Source organism: Nicotiana sylvestris, chromosome 6 (genome assembly GCF_000393655.2).
Source record: "Nicotiana sylvestris chromosome 6, ASM39365v2, whole genome shotgun sequence".
In the NCBI taxonomy this organism is placed as follows: Eukaryota; Viridiplantae; Streptophyta; class Magnoliopsida; order Solanales; family Solanaceae; genus Nicotiana; species Nicotiana sylvestris.
In genome coordinates, this window is record NC_091062.1 from 31,757,605 (window position 1) to 31,780,408 (window position 22,804).

Genomic DNA, 22,804 nt, shown 5'->3' on the forward strand with positions numbered 1-22,804 from the left:
CTGTACAGTAGAAATCCCAACTCCAAGCCTCGAGCTATCAATGATAGGGTAGAATGAATTAGTCTTCGACTACAGGACAAACCACAAGTACAACAAGCAATATATTAAAAAGTTAAGAAAGACTTGGATCTGGAGGAACAAAATGATGCAGCAAGTTTCATAGCTCTAGGTCAAATTTGAAAGCAAAGCACAACTCAAGACACTCCCTCCCCCTCCCCCTCCCCCCTCCCATATAGAAGCAACTAAATACATTCAGCGACTATTGACCTCTATAGGTACGTACATATTTGCTCATTAGGTCCCTTTACCCTGTTGAATTTGATGAAGAAGAGCTGCTGCCAACTGCAATGTTGCCTGCAAGCGCTTCTGTGGGTCCGTTTCCTCGTCTGCTGCAGTCTGCAGTTGGTTTAAGTGAGTGCCCTGTTGAAGATCTCTCGGAGGTGGGCCTGGCAAACTCATAGTTGGCTGTTGTTGCTGCTGCTGCTGAAGCAATTGCTGCATTTGACCAAATTGTGATGATGAAAGATCAACAGCCTGATTGTTTAAGGGTGGAAAATTCTGATGTGGTCTGTATGAGTTGTCAGGCATATAAGCAGTGCCTGATTGTCTAGGATCTTGCCCTGTTGATGTAACCCCTGATTGCCTCTGCTGCCCAAGAAGTGATGAGGCTAACAATGCAAGTTGTTCTGATTGAAGAGGTGCTGATGTTGGTGTCTTTGCCTCCAGAGGAGGTCTGTTATTCCCATTTGAATGGATACTTGAAACTTCACCCCTGTAGAAGCTTGAACTTTCGTGTCCTGTACTAGGCATGACAGGATTATATCCCTGAACCATTGCAGGATCATTTCTGCCACCGGATGATTGTGAGGTGATATTCTTAGCACCAGGATTCATGTTCTGCATATCATGGGAAGACCAGTTCTGTCCCATGGCAGGGTACTGCTGATTGACCATGTAATTATTCCTGTCTCCACTAAGTGGCTCCGAAAAGTTACCACCTGGGTGAAGAGAGCCTGGAAATGAAGCAGCTGGAGGTCCTGTATCTATGCCAGGAAAAGACATATTACTACTGATTCCTGGCCTCTGAGTAGTTGGGTAAGATGTAAGTGCGGAATTAGGCCCAGAAGGCGATATCGGCTTGGCAAACGATGTCATGCCCTGGAAACCGGTAATACTGCTTTCATTCTTTTCAGGCTGTTGGTGAAGAGACGCATAACTGGAACCAGTAGGTTCCAATCTCAAAACAACACCAGAGATGCTCAGTTTTCCTGGTACTTTAAGGACTTTTTCAGAGAAGTCTGAAGGAGGAACAAGAAACATAGTGGTCCTATCATCCAATTTCGCCACAGCAGCTCGCTGCTTCTCACCAAGATAATTCATGAATTCATTGTAAAATGCCATGTCAGGATCACTAGCTGGAACGAAGAAGACAACCCAAGAACCAGCTGCTTGATAGTAATGCTTCGCAAGCATGTCTAAACTAGTCCTTGCTGTGCAGTCTAAGAATACAGGTCTGCAGAATTGTGAACCATTGCAAACTCAATGGAAGAAAAAGAATTTTAAGTTCTATACATAACACGTGGGTGTAAAGTTCTCAATCTAACAAGATAAGCTCATTTTTTCTTAAGTGTGGTAGTTTGATCCCAAAAACCCTGTGAACAAATGTATGAGAAGACAGAAATTCGTAATTCTAAGATGAACGAGAAAGTTAAAACAAGTCTTGTGACTACTTAAGTACCATTCTAGATTCTTCCCATGTACTTGATAACATGAACAAAGATTTCCTACTCCATACAAGAGAAATGATGATTGCCTCAAAGGGCAAGAAGGCGCAAAATTCAATCTCTGAAATCTCCTTAAATTAGGTAGAACAGACTATTAACACTATCCATTTTTTATCTCTGACTTCTAAGATAAGAGATACCCTAATCGAAAATTTTCACTTCTACGTAACTAGGTTGTAAAACACCGAATTCTCCAAAGAGTACACTATCAGAGTTCTATTACAATTCATTCTCGACCATATAAACGGAAAATGATTATATTTGACTTGAGCAAGCCTAAGTATTGCTCTTACATCATCAATCGCCCGAACACTGTACAAGTCTTGTAGAAAGTTGCTCTAAAGTGATACTTACCTGAATGTTGAGCTTACCAATCCAGCATTTAAAAGTTAATTCAAAAGCACATATAGGAAACTACAATTGTTATACAACACGAGCTCCATGGACTAAGTATGATTTTATCAGTTACAGCAGAGTATATTTGCACTTGTGATATTTCTGTGAGGAAGGGCTTCAAGTAAAATGTCTAGAGGGTAGGAGCCCTGTAGTTCGAAAAAGATTTCCAACTGGAAGTCGTCTATCAGTTTTTATTTCAATAACTTGTGAGCTTTAGGGTCAGAAATTATGTCTATGGAAACATTTACCCCTGAAGCAAGTTATTACTTACAAGTTCATGTCTAGATGTTTGCCCACAGGAAAGCATCGAGCGCGACAGACAGCAGTTCCTCCCTTGGCTATTGTACCTTCCCATTTCCACTCAGTATTCATGGATGAGGGATGTGGTTCAGGAGTCAATCTTTTCTGCTCAGCATTTAAAGCCAATTGACCAGACCCCACCTTAAAACCATCAAAACGTGAATTCCATCGTTCATTCTCCTCCGGATAAGGTAGATTCGAGTTCATCATCCGCTCAGGGATCTGTCTATGAACATGAGATCCAGAATCAAAGTTTTTATCAAGAACCTCGGATTGGGAAAATTCATGGTACCCCCTGTGTTTTGCTGGTTCCATATCAGTGAAAGGATATTCTGGAAGCTCACTTTCTGGAGGATAGGAGCTGGTCTTCAGTTTCTTAGCTTCATGAAAGACTAAAGGATCTTCAGGCAAGTCCCATGAATCATCATACAATGGATCTTGTCTAGGGAACCGCTGAGGAGAAAACTCACGTATGTCTAAAACTCTTTTCCTTGGAGGACTACGCTGATTGTAAGCATTGTCCCCATGCCCCAGTTCAGAATCCAGAGCTGGAAATCTCCTCCTGTCAAGTGCACCATCTTCACCTGCCCATGAATTACCCCTTCTGCCAAAACCAACACGACGAGAATCACCAGGATCCATATCTGAGTTAAACCTTGGAGACCTCATGCCATGATCTCCAGAAGCATTACCAAAGTCCCTACCATGGCGAAGGTTCTCAGAAGAACCAATGTGCCCATATGATCTCAAATGTGCGGATGGTGAATCATTCATTGAGCTCCTCTCCTTGTTAGAGGTTCCAGATTCCGACCTCGCAAAACAAATATGTACACGAGGATTGCCAAATAATTTTCCTTGTAACGTTTCTTTTGCCCTGCAAGCTGCCATCACATTCTTGTATCGAACAAAGGCATAAGTTCTACCGGGAAATGCAGTAATCTTATCTATTTGTCCAAATGGGGAAAAGGCTTTTCGCAAAATAAATTCGTCTACTTTCAATTGTGCAGGAAACCCAATCCATAAGACCTCACTGGGTTCTCCACTCTTATCATTTAACCTTGATTTGTCCGGATGTGGTGATAAGTCAGGAGTAGAGTGGCGAGGCCTCAAGTCCCTTTGCGGAAGTGGAGATCTTCTTATCATGGGACGTTCATCTCGACGTGGAAAATACTCTTCATCCCGTGCTGGAGGTGATGATTTTTCCTGTGATATAAAACCCTATTTAGAGCAGAATTATCGCCATTTTTTCTAGATATATTTTTAAATTAAAAAACAAACAATAAAAGAGAGGTGGATCTGCTAGCATATAGATTAACTTCTTCAACAGAAAGTAATAATTATACATGGTGAGTTGCGGTATCATTGTTGAGAAGTACAACACCAAGAGACCCATTAGTAGAAGAACATGCTGCATTATGGATCAATCAAAACCCTCAAAATTTAAAACTGGTCTCAGTTCTTGTGAAGGGCTTTCTTTCCATACTCTAGTTACTAGTATACACTCTCCAATATAGTAATACTGCATTATCTTCACGAGGGTACTGTGATAATTGCAGCAAGAATCTGGAAGTAAGATGATGAAGCGTAAAACATACATGCATATAAGAGATGACAAATGCAATCATCTAGATGGACATCAGTTTAACTACTATTTAAACAAGTTGGGAGTAGCTTAACTTCCAGGCTCATATAGCCTACAAACACAGAAACCAAGTCTATAGGGGACGTGGCTACAGCATCATGACTTTAGACCGTCTCTTTTAAGTGCAAAGAGGAAACACGAAGTCCAGACAGAAGTATAAATGTCAATAGATCTGTGTCTTAACAAAAGCAACATTCTTCTGGTAGAACAAATGCAAGATTTCACTGATGCAGTGACCCGTGGATGTGAAGAAGCTTTGAGGGATTTCCACTGAATTTCTATAACCAATTCTTACAGAAGATATGATAGGAATACACCTAATATTTTACTTGCGAGGTTCACTCACATGCAGCTTTCAGTTACCTTTCTGAGACTTAGAGCCCGTTTGGCCAAGCTGTCAAAAACTGCTTATTTTGAAAATTGCTTTTGTTCAAAAGTACTTTTGCAAAATAGCAATTTGTGTTTGGCCAATTCGTTTGAGTAGTGCTTTTTGCAAGCTCATTGTGTTTGGCCAATCTTTTAAAAAAGCATTTTTAAGTATCAAATTACGAAAAAAGACAATAAAGGTTCAATTTGCGATTAGTATTATTTAGAAAAGAAAAATAAATTTAAACATTTATTATAAAGGAATTCAATTAAAATATGAAACGTAAAGTAAGAATATAAATTAAAAATTTCAATCAATATAAAATATAGTTATTCCAAATCAATAACATTGAGTGTTCGGTATTACTTATTGTTTACATGATAATTTAAATATGTCAAAATACATCATTCAATATAAATTTAAAATTTACTCTTAGGAATAGGAGAAAGAGAATATAAATATGATTAAAATAAAAAAGAGAAGAAATGTATAGTAGTAATAAAAAGAAAAAGGAAAAGGAAAAGAAAATGTTAAATTAATGAGGGATAATTTGAAAAATATAAATTTATTGTAAGGTTATTTTTATCTTGAACAAATTATTTTTCTGCTTCTGCGTCTGCTTCTTGGAAGAAGTTTAAAATTTGTAGCTTCTCTCAAAAAGCAGAAAAACTGCTTCTGCTGCTGCTCAAAAGTACTTTTTCATTTTGGCCAAACACCTTAAATTTTCCAAAAAGTACAAAAGTACTTTTGGCCTCCCAAAAGCTTGGCCAAATAGGCTCTTAACTGATCAGATCCATAGGAAAAAAGCCAGGCATAAAGCACAAGTTATCACTAACACAAAAGCCAAAAACGTGTCCAGGCATTTTGAAGAAGACAACCCAACAACATATATCTTCTGTTCTAGCCCCTAGATTATCTATGAAAGGAAGCTCTAGAGATGTGTTAAGTTACAGGACAGCAACACAATCTCCTAACTTGAAAAGAATATATTTCGAATACCTCAACTTAAGACACCTATTTGCTCTTCTCTGGAGAATATCAATGGTGCACTTGGATAAACACCGTGGATGTAACCAATCACTAAGCTAAGCATCAATTTGACAACCTTCATCCTGCCATGAACTGGGAAAACCAGTTGGAGAAGCAGAGTGGGAATAAATAACTAAGAGAAGCTTCTCTTCTCCTTTGCGGAGTGAAGCAATAGTGGTGATGTCAAGAAGCACAAAGTGAAAAAAGGCGCCAAGTTCCGCAAGAGCTCTAAGTTAAAAACACTATTAATACTCTTTACTGAAGAAAGCCATATGACAAGAATTGCACGTGCGTACGCAGAGTCGCAGACACACATACATATGCATGCACTCATATATATATGTACATACACACACATGCATACAATACTGCAAGTAAATAACCCGAACAACAATTATATGGATGAATTAATTAAAAAAACTACAGTGAGTCAAATATAAATGAAGCAAAATGATGACAATCAAATCAAAACCATCTTATATTACTTACTAGGATACAGAAATGCAGTTCTAAAAAGTGTCCATTGAATGGGCAGGAGATATAGGAGATATGTTTTAGAAAAAGCTCTTTTCACTGGGAAGTGGAAAAGATGGCAGCACTATTAGGACCTCAACCAAGTACACTTAGACAACACTGAGCAGAAGTGGAAAAGTTACACCGAAGAAGACGAGGATCATGGTCATTTGCATATTAGTGGCAAACAAAAATCCTTCAAAATGAGGGAACAATCTGCACATCTTGTAAGTCAAACTTGTACAGTTCTTCGAATTGGAATTTCCGAAGAGAAAACGAAAAGAATAAAAATGATTCCATTTCACAAACCTCCCTATAAGCAATCCGGAAACAACAATTCATGCAAAACAAGATCTCACCTAAATTGCCTAATTTCTAACCTGCAAACAAAACAAGAAAATTGGGATCCTAATAATCAATAATTGGCATGAAGCATGCACATAAAATAGCACAATTAAACATGGGCATGACTCCAGAAATCACTTAATATGCAAAACCTACCTGAAAAAGGATAACAGTTTGGACAGCTTAGAAACTCAAATAGCATACGAGCCTTATTCTAACTAGTCAGGTTCAACCATTTAAAGAAAGTATAGGTCTGAGACCGATCATGTTTGTTGACAGATAGACGCATATCCCTCATATACTAGTCAGTGACACATCTAACTCATGTACTAGTCATCCAGGGTCACCTGAAAACAGACGACGACTCGAGCTCGAGGAAATAGCAAGAGTGGAAGAAATTTCATGTAGATGTTTGTGACTTCAGCAAGGGGATAAAAATACAAGGCTCTTTCATAGAATGGCTAATGCCCATAAAAGATATATTTCTATTGGTAGAATAGAAATAAGGGGAACTATTAGAAGATGCAAAAGTGATAAAGGAGCACATACTGGAATTTGTTCCAATTTGTTCAAGGAAGCAGAGCACTGGAAACCAGATAGGAATAATGACAGTTTGGCTTGGATACCATGATAAAAAATGGATTTTGGGTCTAACTCGACCCCAAAATATAGCTCATGAGGTAAGAATTGCTCAAGACCGTCCCCCATCCACCACCGATGTGGAAATCTAACATCTTGAAAGTTTTTTCTCTCCCAAAGAGGATAGGTTTGAGATAGGGTGAATGCTTATCAGCTGATCTTTTTATCATGGTGATGGGACTCTCGACAGAATGTTATCCCAAGTTGTGGAGATGAACTGGTCAAGTGGATACAGAATATTGATAAGGAAGGTAGATTCTTGGAAAATATGCTGACAACACTTCGGTTTTGTGTGATGCAAGCAAGAAGTAGACTACATCTAAAAAGGATCCTAGTTGCAATCGGGGCAGTAACAGATCTTCATAGAAGAACTTATTTTCAAGCAATATTTAATGAAATATTCGAGAGCTAGCAGATAAGTTTGAGCTGCAAGGTTGAACAACTGAAACAAGGTATCTGGAAATACTACTTGGCGCAAAATACAAGACAATAACACATGAAAGAATCCATTGAAAAATGTGAAAAAAGTCTAACCACGTGGAAGAAAACAAAATCTATCTTTTTGAGAAAAATTGTTATTGGTGAATAGTGAGCTTTATAGCATCTCAGCATACCTGATGTCATTAATTCCTATTCCGTCCAAGATAGAAAAGGGTGAATAGAGTAAGGTTAGGATGACGTCAAGTCGTCATGCCCCTTATGCCCAGCGCAACACACATGCTGTTAGACCCCTGACAAAGCTGATCGGCAAGCGGCACGGCAGTGGCGAGGGTTTTGGCATGATGGCCTTGCCATTGGCCTATGTGCGCGGGAAAATCAACATGCAAGACAATGCGGGGGTGTTGTCAATGGCAACAAACTGTTGCTAAGGCAAGTGAGACGGACTACACTTGTATTTGAGGGCTAAAGTGTGACGGACTACACCAAAGCAAGAGTGGGCTGCGTACAAGCAAGGCCAAGACCTTGACGGAACTAGGCGGGCTGGATGGGAGCTTGACAAGGCAAAACGGGAAAGACCTCGGCGCTAAAGTGAGGCAGCTTAGTGCCAAGGCAGTGGCATTGGCAATGTGATGTTGCCATGACTTAGGTGAGCGGGCTGGCACCTAAGTTACTTGTGGGCAAACGACTTGGCAAAGGGAAGGGCATCAAGGCTTGGTGACTTGATGCTAAAATCAGCATTGACAACGGGCAGACTTGATCAAGTAGGGGCGACTTGACAAGAACAATCAACTGTGACAGCAGGCGGCGTGCGGCAAACAAGTTCGTGGCGATGTCAAGGAAATTTATAGCACAACGCAGCTGGATATAATGGCGTTGGAGCTTGGCGCAATGCAGCTGGATATAATGGCATTGGGCCGATCCAAGACTAGACACGAAATTGGGCAGCAGCTGGCCAAGAAAATGCGCACATGTGGTGCACATGATGCAGTTGGCGGTTACAACTGCCTTTGTCCAAGAGTTGCTGATTATAGGCTGAGTCTATGCACGTTTTTTAGGCATGTTAGAGACATGTCCTACACGTTTTGATCATGGGGATCATGTCCTATCAGTTGGGGGATGTCAACTGAACATAGGAAACACTTTTGGATTGACTACACTATATATATGTGTGTTAGCAGCCTTAAAAACGGGCTAAGTACCTAGGGAGGGAAATGGTCTGAAAGATAGACATAGGGTTGTCTATTTTATGGCTTGAGCATGGCGAAATATGTGCCATTGCCTTGCCAAACGAGTGGCAGCACGAGCGGCCTTAGGCAGGGGCTTTTATAGGGCAGAATCGTGCAAGTGTAGGCCATTTTTGTGAGTTGGTGCCTGCCAAGGGTGGCAGCACCTTGCCTAACTCGAGAATTTCCTTTGTAATTGATTTATTATAAAAGGTTGGGAAAGAGTTCCCGTAAATCTGTGTTGCCTTTGTTTATTCATGTTGCCTTAAATTTATTCTAAGTGTTGAACCTCGAAAGCGAACGAAAATTGGGTAAGGCTGAAGTCAAGTGGGGACTTGACTGCCGCACATCGGGCAGCATTTTCGGCGGACTGAAAACGCCCCTGTGACACATGCCATCATGGCTGCCGTTAGGTAGAAAAGAATGCTTTATATAAACATCTCAACAACAACAACAACAAACCCAGTAGTTTCCCACATGTGGGGTCTGGGGAGGGTAAGATGTACGCAGCCTTACCCCTACCCTTGAAAGGGCAGAGAGGCTATTTTCAAAAGACCCTCGGCTAGAGAACGACTGAAAAGAAAAGGTAATTGCAACAAGTAGGAATAACAGCAAGATGTAATTGCAACAAGTAGGAATAACAACAAGATGAAATAAGATTGAATCCAAGAATGCAGTCAAACTCTAGGTAGTAATAGCCATCTATCGATAAAAGATATCATACTAACACTAATGCTAGCGAACTGAGTAAGACAAAGAGAAACGCTCGACTACCTGCGAACCTTCTACCCTAATCTTTAACCTTCACACTCTCCTATCTAGGGCCATGTCCTTAGTCAGCTCCAGTTGCGCCATGTCTCGCCTAATAACCTCTCCCCAAGACTTCTTAGGCCTGCCTCTATCCCTCCTGCTACCCACCGAGGCTAACCGCTCGCACCTTCTAACTGGGGCTTCTATACTTCTCTTAATATGCCCGAACCATCTCAACCTCGCCTCCCGCATCTTATCCTCCACGAGAGCCATTCCCACCTTTTCCCGAATAACTTCATTCCTAATCTTATCCAACTGGGTGTGCCCACACATCCACCTCAACATCCTCATCTCAGCTACTTTTAGCTTCTAGGTATAAGAGTTCTTGACCGGCCAACACTCTACTCCATACAACATAGTTGGTCTAACTACAACCGTGTAGAACTTACCTTTAAGTCTCAGTGGCACATTCCTATCACACAAAACACCGAAAGCGAGCCTCCACTTCATCCATCCTGCTTCGATACGATGCGTGACATCTTCATCAAGGAGAACAAGGAGAAGAATCAAGGAGACCAGTTTCCTACAAGAGAAAATCATGGTGGAAAAAGTGAGGAGAATTCTAAACTCGAGATATGCAAAATAAAACACTCCCCGAGATGGTACTATTTTAGGTCATCATAGATTTTTCTATCAATTGAAGTTATTATGCTAACAGATTAAATTTCTTCATAACGCCTTTAGGGGCTTTTCCAAGACTCTTTTAGAGTGAATTCCTAGGGAAAGGAAATCAAGAAGGAAGAAAGATGCATCTGATAAAATGGGAAAAGTGATGCAATGTAAAGAGGATGAGAAATTAGGATTAAGCAATCCCAGGCTTCACGAAAGCCTCCTATTTAAATGGCCTTGGAGATAGAATAAAGGGAAAAATAAGCATTGCAAAGAGGTCATCAAATAAAAATAAGTGCACAATATCCATAGAGTACTCCAATTCACGCTCCACATGTATTTCATTCTGAAAACGTATTAGTAGTTTTCGAAAACGTTGAAAGTTGGTGATGGAAGGAAAATCAAAATTTGGGAGGAAAAATGGTATGGGATACCGAGATTTAGGAGGAATTTTCATGACTAGAAGTGGAAGAATTTCAAAACTTAGTCGGTTTATTTAACAAAGACGGCACGTCAGAGGATAACCACCACGATGTATGGAGGTTGGGGCGTGGAGTATTCTTGGTTAAGTCATATTATGAGAAGCTCTTGGTTCGGAGGAGGCTTCCTTCCATATAGATCTATTTAGATCTGTAAGGTATCCAAAAAGGTGTGCTTTTTCACTTGGCTAGTAGTAAGAGGGGTAATCTAGACCTAAGTTGCTCGGACTCGAGTACGAGTGTCCGATACGGGTGCAGATCTAGAGGTCGGATCTTTTATGATCTAAAGTTTAAGATTCGGGGATACGGATACAGGTGGGGGGATTCCGCTAAAAATAATTCAAATATCCAAAAATAAAGTTATAAAAATATATCTATTATGAGAGATTATGTGGAAACCATACAAGGTATTTTGAGAAGGAGAAAATATTGATCAACAGGAGAATCCGAGAATGAGATAAAAGGAAAAGGCCTGACATAAAAATTTCTATGTAAAAAGTATTCCATTTTGTTCAATTTCACCCTAACTTTTGTTTTAATTTCAAAAATCATTGTATCTGTCCTGAATTTCTCCGTCGACTTTGGTCAAAGTACCCAAAATCGGTTGACCAAATCCGGTACGGATCCCACACCCACACCAACGTCATGCCAACACGGGTGTAGCACCCAAAGTGAAGAGTCCGAGCAACATAGATCTTGACAACAGAGAATATAATAAAGAGGAAGGTTACGCACAGAATTTGGTGCTTTATATAAGAGAGTCGGGTGAAGACGTCAACAATCTCCGCGTTCCTTGTTTGATAGCCTCGAAGTTATGGTGGGCAATGTTTTCTAAGGCTCATTTAAGGCGCGCTTAAGCCCTGAAGCTTAGAAAAGCTCAAGGAGGGTAATAAGCCTCACCTAAGCGGCGCTTTAGTGTAGGCAAGGTACTAAGGCATGCGCATTATCACCCACGAGTTCTATCTTGAATCAAGCAATACTAAAAACAATGATCGGCAAATAAGTGTATTAGTTGTTAAAGAAAACGTTATAAGTGAATTTGTTACTTTTTTCTTGAATTATAACAACAACAAAACCAGTGAATTTCCACAAATGGGGTCCGGGAAGGGTAGTGTGTATGCAGACTTTACCCCTACCCTGTGAGGACAGAGAGGTTGTTTGTGATAAGACCCTCGGCGAATGATAACAATAAAACAATAGGTAGTAATAGCAATCTTAGAATAAAAGGATACCATAATAACATTGATGCTACCGGTCTGAGAAAGAAAAAAAATGTTCGACTATCTACTAACCTTCTATCCTAATTTTCTTGAATTACACATATTTATTACTATCCTTCATTGTGCTTTTTCTTAACTAAAGCCTACACTTCAATTAATCTTTGCATTTAAAGCCCCAATAATCCTCGAGTGCTTGTTAGAGCTTTTCGCCTCTAACAACACTGATGGTGGGATATTTTGAGATAGTTTGGAATACTTTAAGCGATGCCAGCACTCTAAATGAAGTAATGTTCGGCTGGAACTGTGGTAGATCGAAAAGAGGACGCATGGCGTGCGATGTTGCTCTACTAGCACTTATATGGGCCGTTTGGCGAGAAATAGAGGAGAGCTTTTATTCCTTATTCCTTATTTCAACTTTGTACAATGGTGACCTTTAATTCCTTATTTCCTTTTGGTGCTCCCATGAGATTCTTTATGTATAAAAGAAGATTGTGTGACGTTCGTTGAAAGCTAAATTTTTTTGTTTTCTACCCTTTAGGCATATTTCTTGTATTTCTTGTATATTTGATTTTTTTGTGCCCAAATGTTCATAAAATTAGAAGTGTAGCAAAAAATAGGGGAAAATACCTCAGCAGAAATCTTCCCTAATTTGTACAGCCTCATGGTTAATAGAAATTGTTGCATTGCAAATTGCTGGTATGTAAGTAGTTGGAATTTCCAATTTAAAAGAAATTTTAACGATTGGGGCATCCGGCAGTTGAACGATTAAAAAACTTGCTGGGAATGGTTGAAGGAGGTACTCCACATGACATACAATGAAACTATTGTGCTGGACAGGTAGAAAGGATGAAAAACTTTCTACGAAGTCCCATTACGAACTACTGGCAAGGAATTCCACTAGATACTGCATGGCCATGGAAGAACATAGACCTTTTTCTCTATTTTTACATGGTAATGGTTACCTTAGTTTGTCAAAAGAAAAAAAAAATCCTCTAGGCAAAGTACAGAATGGCTATGGAAGATAATCCGGAAACAAAATGCTACAAGCAAGGTAGCATGTTTTGGATAGATAACTGCACATCAAACTTGTCTGACACAGGAAAATTTGCAAGAAGAGAGCCTTAAACTTATGCAGTTGGTGCTGCTTATGCAAAGAGAACTCGGAAATTGTGAATCATTTGTTGACATTGAAATATGTACATATTCATGGAAGATTTGGTAATTGCTCAAAAAACATGTCTAGCAGATTTGGTGTATGTTCCTAAATCTTTATGGGATTCAATGGATAATGCAAGGTAACCTAAAATAAGTATTGAGCAGCTGGCAGGGGCAGCGAATAAGGAAGGAGTGGAAGCTGATACGGAAAACCATCTCTTTATGCATTCTTTGGACAATTTGGCCAGAAAGAACACATAGGTACGTGAAGGTAGGTAGGAGAATGCTACTTTAGCTAAATATAGATCTATCCAGAATCTGAAAATTTTGGTATAGGGCTCCTTTTGTAAATGATATAGCAATAATGTTTGATTTCATGGAATCTCTACACCGATAAGATTCAAATCCAGCAAACTTCTGTACTTTCTCAGTACCAAATTTATGAAGAAAGAAAAATCTGAGATCTCAATATTAGAAATATATCATGCTCATATTTGATCTTACCATACCAGAAGAATTTGATGCATGCCGAGTTTTCATCTTGCAATTCTGTCTTTACATGATATGAGAACTTCTCCAGGGAATTTAAGATAGCTAGAAATAGGCACAAACCAATTGCTAGTGGAAATAACTGGAAAGTGAGAGGGTGAGAGACACCTAGGGGACAGGGTCGGATGATACGGATGAATACCAGCAGCTAACACTGTCCCCTGTCCCCCAAAGGAAAACAATGAAAAATCAGAAAGAAAATGGTGCTCTAGAAATATCACAGAACACTGAGCAGTTGTTACATCCCGTACTTTCGTACGTTGAAGTGCATCTAAAGTGAGTCGACGTAAGCTCGAAGAGCAAGACTATTCTCAATTTCATAAGTGTTCAAAACCATGAACAGCACATGTTGGTTTAGAAGTTAAAACGAATCGAAGAAAGTAAGTTTCGTCGAAAGTCGGCAAAAGCTATCGCAATTTACGTTCATAAGTTTACTGAAATTTGGGTCTAATTTCACTTAGCTTCTCTCCTAATATAATTGGAGTTACGGGGTCATCCACCCACCAAATTGAAGGTCTACGAGTCTAGTTTCCAACGTAAACCGTTTGTCGATACGGCGTTGGAGTAGAGAGATATTCGCGTTTTTGTGAGATTGCACAGGTAGCCCCCTTTGGGACCCATATAGACGGTGGGAACTTATCCAATTATATATAAACGATGGAGAACATAGACGGTGGGAACTTATCCAATTATATATAAACGGTGGACGGGTGGAGACCCCATTAAACCTCATTTTTCGACCGAAACTGATCCTCACCCTCTCCAAACACTCCCAAGGCAGTTCCCTACCATTCAAGTGACGTTCTACAAGGTTGAGAAGTGATTTCTCCTTTAAAAAAAATTGTGATGTTAATTTAGCTTGTTCTTCCCTTTGATGTCGTGGAATTGAAGTTACTTCAAGTTGAAGCAAGGCATAAGTGGGATGATTCTTGTCGTCCAAGGTAAGAATATCATTCTTCTCTATGTATTTGAGCTTAATAGAGCTTTAGATGGGTTGGATAGCGATGAAATTGCAAATAGAGGTGGCTATGTTGAAGTTGGATTCAGGGTGTTGTTGTGTGACGTTTTGAGGGATTGTTCTTGTTGTTCTTCATGTGTTGGACATATAGTTGTTGATTGTTGTTGTGTTGATGTTGTTCTTGACTTGAGGGATGTAAAAGAAACGGGGGTAATGCTGCCCGATTTGATGTAAAGCAAGTTTGTTGCTCATTTGTTAGTTAGCATGTTTCTCTTTTTGATGCTAGTGTTGTTTCATTTGTTGTGTGACGTGTTGGGACTGATTTTGTGGTATGTATATTTATGTGTTATTGATGGTATAATGAGGATTAGACGGGAGTTAGGCGAAGATATATGTTGTAGAATCAATGTATAGAGCGGATTGCCATTCGTCGGCTAGTTGTTATGCTTCTCTTCATTAATAGTAGTATTGTTTCTTGTGTAGCTTGATTTGTGGAGAAGGCTAGTTCCGTCATCGCCGTGAAAAGGTCCGCTTAGAGGTATGTAAAGCTATTCGTTATCCTCTTCCAAGGCATGAATCTATAGTGAGTTTCCCCTCCAGAAAAGTGAGTTCCAAAATGAAATGCTTAGAAATGTTATACCCGTGTATTCAGCAACTCCCTATGTTTTTAATTGATGTCGCCCTGATAGAATGTGTTTCATATAGCTCTTCACAACCCATGTTCTTTTCCGGTGAGTGTAATTGAGCTATAACGTTTCCCTCGTAAAAACCTCCTTAGTATAATGACCTTTAATGCGAGTTGTTCTACTCATGTAGTAGCTAGTTGTGTACATTCCTTACTTGAGATTGCCCCGAGGTCACGAGTTCCATATGTTCAGTAGTAATCCCTTGTTTCTATCCGAAAATGCATATGAACCACAACGGCTCCCTCGTAAGCATTCATATATCACAACGACCACCGTTAAGGGTTGCTCTACTCATGCTTTTAGTAGCCCGTACATGCCTTAACTAGCAGCACCTTGGTAGGTCCAGTTTCAAATGTTTGTTAGTAGCTTCTTATCCTATTTATAAGGCGTCTATGAGTTATAGTGACTTCTTTATGAGGACTTCGGTATCATGACGACACAAGTTGGCACTATGTGAGCTGTTTGTTGTAGACGATGGTAGAAATGATGAGATTGCCTTTTGTTGATAGTTATTGCTTGTAGTATGATTTGATTACCTTAGTAGAAGTAATATGAGAACTCTACTTATTAAGGCATGGTGTTTGTACGATAAATACGTACAGCAGGCGGGTCTAGTGACCTAGTAGTACATGAGTGCTAGCCTAGCAGATACGGGCATCATAGCCCGATAGACGACGGATACGCTAGTCCAGAAGTACCGGCTTATTAGTCAGGTATAAGATCATAGTACCGGTGCGCGAGCCGAGAAAGTACAGACTTACGAGTCTGGTAGCTAGCACATACGTACGAGACGACACGAGTAGTTAGCATTTCAATTTCATGTGTTCGTGTGACTGACGTATGATAGACTAGACACGGTATAAGTTGGGAGATGTTATTATAGAAAATTCAAGAAGACAAAGCTACATAGCAATGCTACGGGTCCCGTTTGGTAAGACTATGGTATATGACCTTCTAGACTTACTGTATGATGTGAGCTCTGATCTCCAGGTGATTTGACCCTTGTTTTATCCAATTATCTTCCTTCAACATTCTTTTATTTGATTGCGGTACTTATGATTATTCAGTTGCCTTACATACTCGGTACATTATTTCGTATTGACATTCCTTTGACCGGGAACGCTGCATTTCATGTTGCAGGTTTAGGTAGGCAGTTTGACCCCATTTTATGATCGGTAGACTCCATATCATCCGAAGTGTAGCCGAGCCTAGAGGTCCTTATGTTTTGAATTTATACATAGACTTATGGGTAGGTCAAGGCCCTATTCTGACTATGTTTTATCCAATTATCTTCCTTCAACATTCTTTTATTTGATTGCGGTACTTATGATTATTCAGTTGCCTTACATACTCGGTACATTATTTCGTATTGACATTCCTTTGACCGGGAACGCTGCATTTCATGCTGCAGGTTTAGGCAGGCAGTTTGACCCCATTTTATGATCGGTATCCATATCATCCGAAGTGTAGCCGAGCCTAGAGGTCCTTATGTTTTGAATTTATACATAGACTTATGGGTAGGTCAAGGCCCTGTTCTGACTATGTTATGTCTGTCAGATGTTCTTAGAGGCTTTTGTAGACGTATGTGTACTTGTGGTCAGTTACCATATACTAGACAGATGTCTGTGTTGGTTGAGACCTTGCAGGCCTGTGTGTTGATATATATATATATATGTGTGTGTGTGTGTGTGTTTGGGATTTTGTGATTGTAGGTGTTGCAAATGTGGTAAGATACTAGTTTTACGGAATGGGTAGCTCACGTACGTAAGGCATTAAGTGCACATCCACCTCACCTAGGTTGGGGTGTGACAGCAGTATGGGTACAGGCAAATTAAACATCTTCACATGTAGCTGTCTTAAATTAATATGGCACAAAGCAATACACCTATACAGCCTCTAGGATTTTGTCCTTCATGATATAAGTTCTGCTCTGGAGGGCTTGTAGTCTCAAGTGCTCACACAATGGTCCAAGTGATTAATCCCAAAACAGAAGTATCAAAACCTCATCTTAGACAAATCTGGCAGCTGAGCACCTTTGAAACAATAAAACAGAATGCAAATCCTGTTTCTGATTAAATAAATAAATAATTTATTTTAACAAGTGGTGCAAATTCATAAGCATTATTTTGGGATCACCAATGTATTAGAACCCCAATGTCATGGAAATCAACTGGTATCATTTTCCAAAGTTGGCCACACAGCAGCATGAGAAATAGACAGCATAAATACATAGGTGGAATACAATACTTGACTTTTATGCCTGGCGGCAATCTTACATCCTTTAGATGCGCAGTTTATCTGCCAGTTGTCTGGCTGTAAAAGGAAGAGTTAGTTCACAACTCTGGAAGCCGAAGACGAAGCGAGGAAGCAGCTATAGAGCAGCAGATAAAGAAGAGATTTAGGCAACTGATATAGAGCCAATTCCAGTAGACTTTTTGGAAGGTCCCATTGGCATGCATCCAGTAGAATTGAACCTACAAATTCGCCAATTATGAGTTGGGTCCAGCCGGTAGCAGTAACATGCTTCCACTTGTTCCTAGATTGTGACGCTTATTTGGGATAGAACCGTCCAGTCCGCAAGACTATGAACGTATAAAAATAGGCACACCCCTAGACCAACTTCATGATGGACATATAAAAATAGGCACGCCCAATTCAGTGAACCTCTAGAAGAGCGAAGTAGAATCATCTCATCCAAACAAAGCATGTAAATATTTCAAGAGCTGACCAAAAAGATGAGGGAGGCAAACTCATTTAATGTTATGTTCAAGGAAATTCTTTCTGTACATTCATTTGTTTAGGAATCAGGATTTAATTAAATATAAACATGCAGTAGGCAAAGTAATTCAACCGCCTCACATGCAAATAGATATAAATGGATTGCCTTCCCCGGAGGAGCTGACAGAAGTAGCAACAACTTAGTGAGCAGCAGTCATGCATTTTGCTCAAGTGATGATACTCTTTGTTTTGCGACTATAATATTGACAGTAAGTTATACTTCAGCCATGTACTGGCTTCTATTTGCATCTTAGCATCTATGTATGCTTGGCAGCTGTAAAATTTTCTGAATTAAGAAATTTCACTTTTCCTGAAAATATCATCGCTAATTATCCAACTCTTCAGTCTTACCTCTCCTATAATTTTGTTTCCAGAAGCAGGGGGAGTTTGCCTCAAGATCGGTACTTTCTGAATACAGATTAAGTTAGATCACAGACCACCATAGAAAGAGATAATTGTGTCACAATTTCAAAGCATTCAAGTAGGTCACATAAGAGAACTGCTGCTTATTTTTACATCAATGGCCACCAGTCATTCAGGTCATGTATGTGAATTTGATGTATGATAGAATACATCCTGAAAGAAAATTGAGAAACCTTTCTTATCAGTTGATGAACTACCAGATTCAAGTGTTCAACTGGGGAAGGCTCTGTACAATGTCCTGTCATACACTTTAATTTGGATACATCACTCACAGTTCTGGATGGCCTTTTGATCAGTTTGTTTCGTTAGGTGCTTATTCAGTCCAAACATATGGTTGAGAATGAGAATCCTTATCACTGGGGTTGTTGCAGTGTCAATCACTGACACCATTATGATCTAAGAATTGGGGTTTACTGTGTTGGAGTGAATTCTAGAATAGCTAATCTCTGTGTTTCCTCTTAATTTGGTTCATTGATTCAAAAAGGTAATAACCGAAACTCTATGGATGAAAGCAGTTGTAATTCTACTTTGTGGCTTTTGAAGGCACCGCACATGAGATGTTGCTTGTGAAGGACTTCCAGTATAAAAGAGATGTAGCTCATAGGAATTTATTTAATTGTGAAGCCATGATAATAGTAGTTTGAACTAGATCACAACTAAGAAACCATGCAATTTGATAAATTTTCGTGATGCAAATTCTGATAATTCTGATATTAATAGCCTTTTATTATGGAGATGTGTTGCCAACGTAATTTTAATGAAAATAGCAGTAAGATGCGGATGGTTAATTTTCATCTCTGGAAAACTAACAGGTCTACATGATGGTAACTGAATCCCAACTGTATGCCATACAGAGAGGTCATAGCAATAGATGTTTTCCTGCTTGAACAGGATCTAATTTTGATTGTTTACTCTAATCTTATATCACGTGCTGCAAATACTGTTGCCAATTCCTAAAGGCAACTGAAGATAAAAGGAAACAATTTACTAAATGCTAGCTTTTTGCTTTGTCATGGCAAACTAATAAGTAATACTTTTGCAAAATGGAACAAGGTCACTATCTCAAAAACAGGTCCAGATTTATGCTCTGCCTTGGGGACAAATCATCTCTTAAATGCATATGAATAAGAAAGAAACGTGTGCATTCAAACACTCGCAAATGCGTATATGGTGCTGCTGCTGCACGAGTATGAAATTTGTGAGGTGCTACCTAATACAGCTTGGACTATCCTAGAACAAAAGGAGTCATCTAAAATTAGGACTTAACAGATAAATGCTGCCACTGAGCAGCTGTGTGGTCCAGCTCAATTGCAGCACTAAGCAGCCAGAGGTTGATTAAAAGGACAGTCCACCTGTCCTTTAACACATCCGATGAATTGACACCAGCATCTATGCTCTCACTGGTTATTAATGAGCAAAAGTGCTAAAAGAAATGCATAGTTGGATACTCCACATGACTCTGATGGCATTTTACAGTGATCAAAAACAGACATTGCTTGAGCAAGGAGCTCGGTTCCTGATAACTGATTTTCATGGAAACAGAGTAAAGGAGACCAAAATGGAAGGCCCTTGTGGCCATTGTTTACTCAGATGATCCATAACTTGTGGATTAAAGAGTGCACTTAGTGAGGTGTAAAACCTCTCCTGAATCCTGTGAAATTTCTCGTCACTCCCTACCCTCACAAATTAAGGCTACAAGATCCCTTGAGGGAGAAAAATACAAGGACATTCTAATATTTCAGAATTGCTAATGCCACAAGACAATCCCTGCTAAGTCACTGCCATATTCTGCATGTTTGCAAAAGATTTGTGGAAATTTAATCTGCTGAAAATTTCGGAATTGTCTTTAGATTCTCCATGTCATATAGGTATTGGATTTCATTTCTCCTTCCCTTTTTTTGGGTCAATTCTCCATTGGTTTCAGATGATTAAATGTTTGACTACTTTAACCAATTGTTACAATTTTTCCATCCCTTTTTTTTGTGTGTGTGTGTGTGTTTGGGGGGGGGGGGGAGAGCAACCACCTGTTATGATCTATAGTATTAGCCACTTAGTATAAGTTGTGTTAGAGCTTTGAATTATCCTAATTGATTACTCATCATTTGCTCAGGATAGAGTGAAAACTTCTGAACTAGTCAAAAGAGGCTGAAATACACTGGATGGAGTATGGTTGACAACGGATGGACTGGGCCATGCCTGGCATATTTAGGAATTGGACCCCCTTAGGGACACACAGTACTCACCACACACACACACACAGATAAATACACACCACAAGTCCCGTTCATAGGTCATTTTTGATCTTTTATAGAAGGATATCATGCAGGAGTTATTGTACAAATTATACCAGATTGCCGCTCATTTGAAATATTGCTCACTTTTGGAGGTTGCTGAAACAACATTTGCAAATATTTGTGTTTAGACTGCTGAACTTCTACTATTTTCCTTGGTCCAATGATTAACTGCTGGGGTTTCACCACTTGCCTTAGTTTGGAGTTTAAGTCTTCCATAAGATTCTAGACAATTAAACCAATATTTATACATCTACTTTTAATGTTCGGATTGTTTCTGCTTATATTAGTCTAGTCTACAGTTCAGTCCATGCCTACAAATCGAGTTACAGAAGCACTAAGTGCGCCCTACTTCCTAGCCTCTGAAATAAATTCTCATGACCTTCCGGCTTCCACAACAATAATGTACATATAATGCTGCCATGAGTCCAGTATCCTGATTATTGAATGAAAGCAGATAGAATGGCAAATGGAAGATCAAGATCCAGATCAAACTTGGACGGTTGCATTAATATTAACAACAAACGTTTATGAGTAAGAAAATGCATCTCATAGAAACTTTCTACGGAAAAGTATAGCAGTATCAAGTGCTCTGCCGAGAATTTTCTATGCGCAGACAACAACGTCACAAGGAAAATTAGGCACGGAAAAGTATAGCAGTATCAAGTGCTCTGCCGAGAATTTTCTATGCGCAGACAACAACGTCACAAGGAAAATTAGGCAAAGGTTGACAAGACTAACCGCCTTTGTAAACTCAATCCTAAGTGGATTGCCAGCAACAGCATAACCTTGGAGATGTCTTATAGCAGCAAAAGCCCCTTCCTCGTCTCTAAAATTAATGAAAGCATAGCTTCGACCTGGTTGAAATGCCACACTTTCCAGGTCTCCGAAACGTAAGAAATGATCGGCCAATGTACTTTCCGAAAGACTATGAGATAGATTTCCAACCCAAAGATGTCTGGAAGGGGGGTTTTCGCGACCATGATGACTCTTCTCTTCAGATCTTGGAGGATGATCCCTGCGATATCTATCTCTCCCTCCTCTGCCAGTCTGCAAAAGAACCATGTAAAATTTATAAGCTAGATTTCATGGAAAAGAAAAATTCTTTTATGACAGTGGTGTCTATGCAAGCTTGCGCACACCTCAGACTATTTCACCGGCTACCTGCTACATCCTACCAGCACATATAGCAGGTAACTATGCCAACCAGCAGATATGAAGAAATCACCTAGCAAATATTACCGTAATGAAAGGGCACAAATTGAACTGAATGGATACCGAAGATTCATGGAACCAACCCCAACTACCTTGGAGTCAGGGCTTACTTGTTTTATTAAATAGCATGTAACACATTCCCAGGCAGCCTGGTACAAAAAAGCATCCCCGAGTTCGGAAACACAAAAGAAATTGTACTAAAGTAATTCAACAAAACATACACAAGCCCTAATGAACTAATGACAATGCTCAAACTAACTTGTATGAGCAAATTCAGCAAGGAAACAAAAAATAATTCAACTCTATACACCAAAACAAGCAAAAGCACAAATAAACTAATGGCAATGCTCGAACAAAAACAAAGTACATAATAATATCAACTACGTAGGGTAACTGAAATAGAAAAGTTTTCAGAGAAGAAATTTACCGACATATGTAGATTGGAACAAACTGAGGAATTGCAGTTTACGGCATCAACTCTTGTAAGAGAGAACACAAAGGGAGTGAGTGGATTAGGGTTTGAGATAAATCACCGGCGAATCGAGTCGGACCAAGAATGAAGTATCCGAAGATAGGTGGGTCGTGGTACGTGGCCCCCTTTTTGAGCAAATGTTATTCCATCCCTCAATGGCTCCATCACATTATTTAACATATAGTTAAATGATATTATTAAAGTTAAATATACTAACTAAAGGTTTTAATCAATTGCTGAATTAAAGTTTTTATAAAATAAATATAGTGTTATAAATCTATTATATTATGGATGTTCATTTAGTACTCCGTTGTAAATAATCTTCTTGAAGAAGCTTATCCATATGGGACTCCACCGTAAATATGTTTATCCATTTAGTACTCTATTGGAAATAAGCTTCCTGAAGAAAGCTTATCACTTCGGTACCCAGTTATGGATAAATATTACCCTAGGTAGAAGATTATCCATACCAGGTATAAT

At 39.4% G+C, this 22,804-nt stretch overlaps 1 protein-coding gene across 1 annotated transcript; it reads right to left on the minus strand.

The window, feature by feature from the left end:
* Positions 1-228: 228 nt before the first annotated feature.
* Positions 229-22,462, minus strand: LOC104225743 (flowering time control protein FPA). Its single transcript, XM_009777608.2, has 4 exons — positions 22,280-22,462; positions 21,379-21,687; positions 2,452-3,683; positions 229-1,513 (listed from the first exon to the last, which is right to left on the minus strand). The coding sequence occupies exons 1-4, from the start codon at positions 22,283-22,285 to the stop codon at positions 295-297; spliced, it is 2,766 nt and encodes a 921-aa protein (XP_009775910.1). The 5' UTR covers positions 22,286-22,462; the 3' UTR covers positions 229-294.
* Between the last annotated feature and the right edge of the window lie 342 nt (positions 22,463-22,804).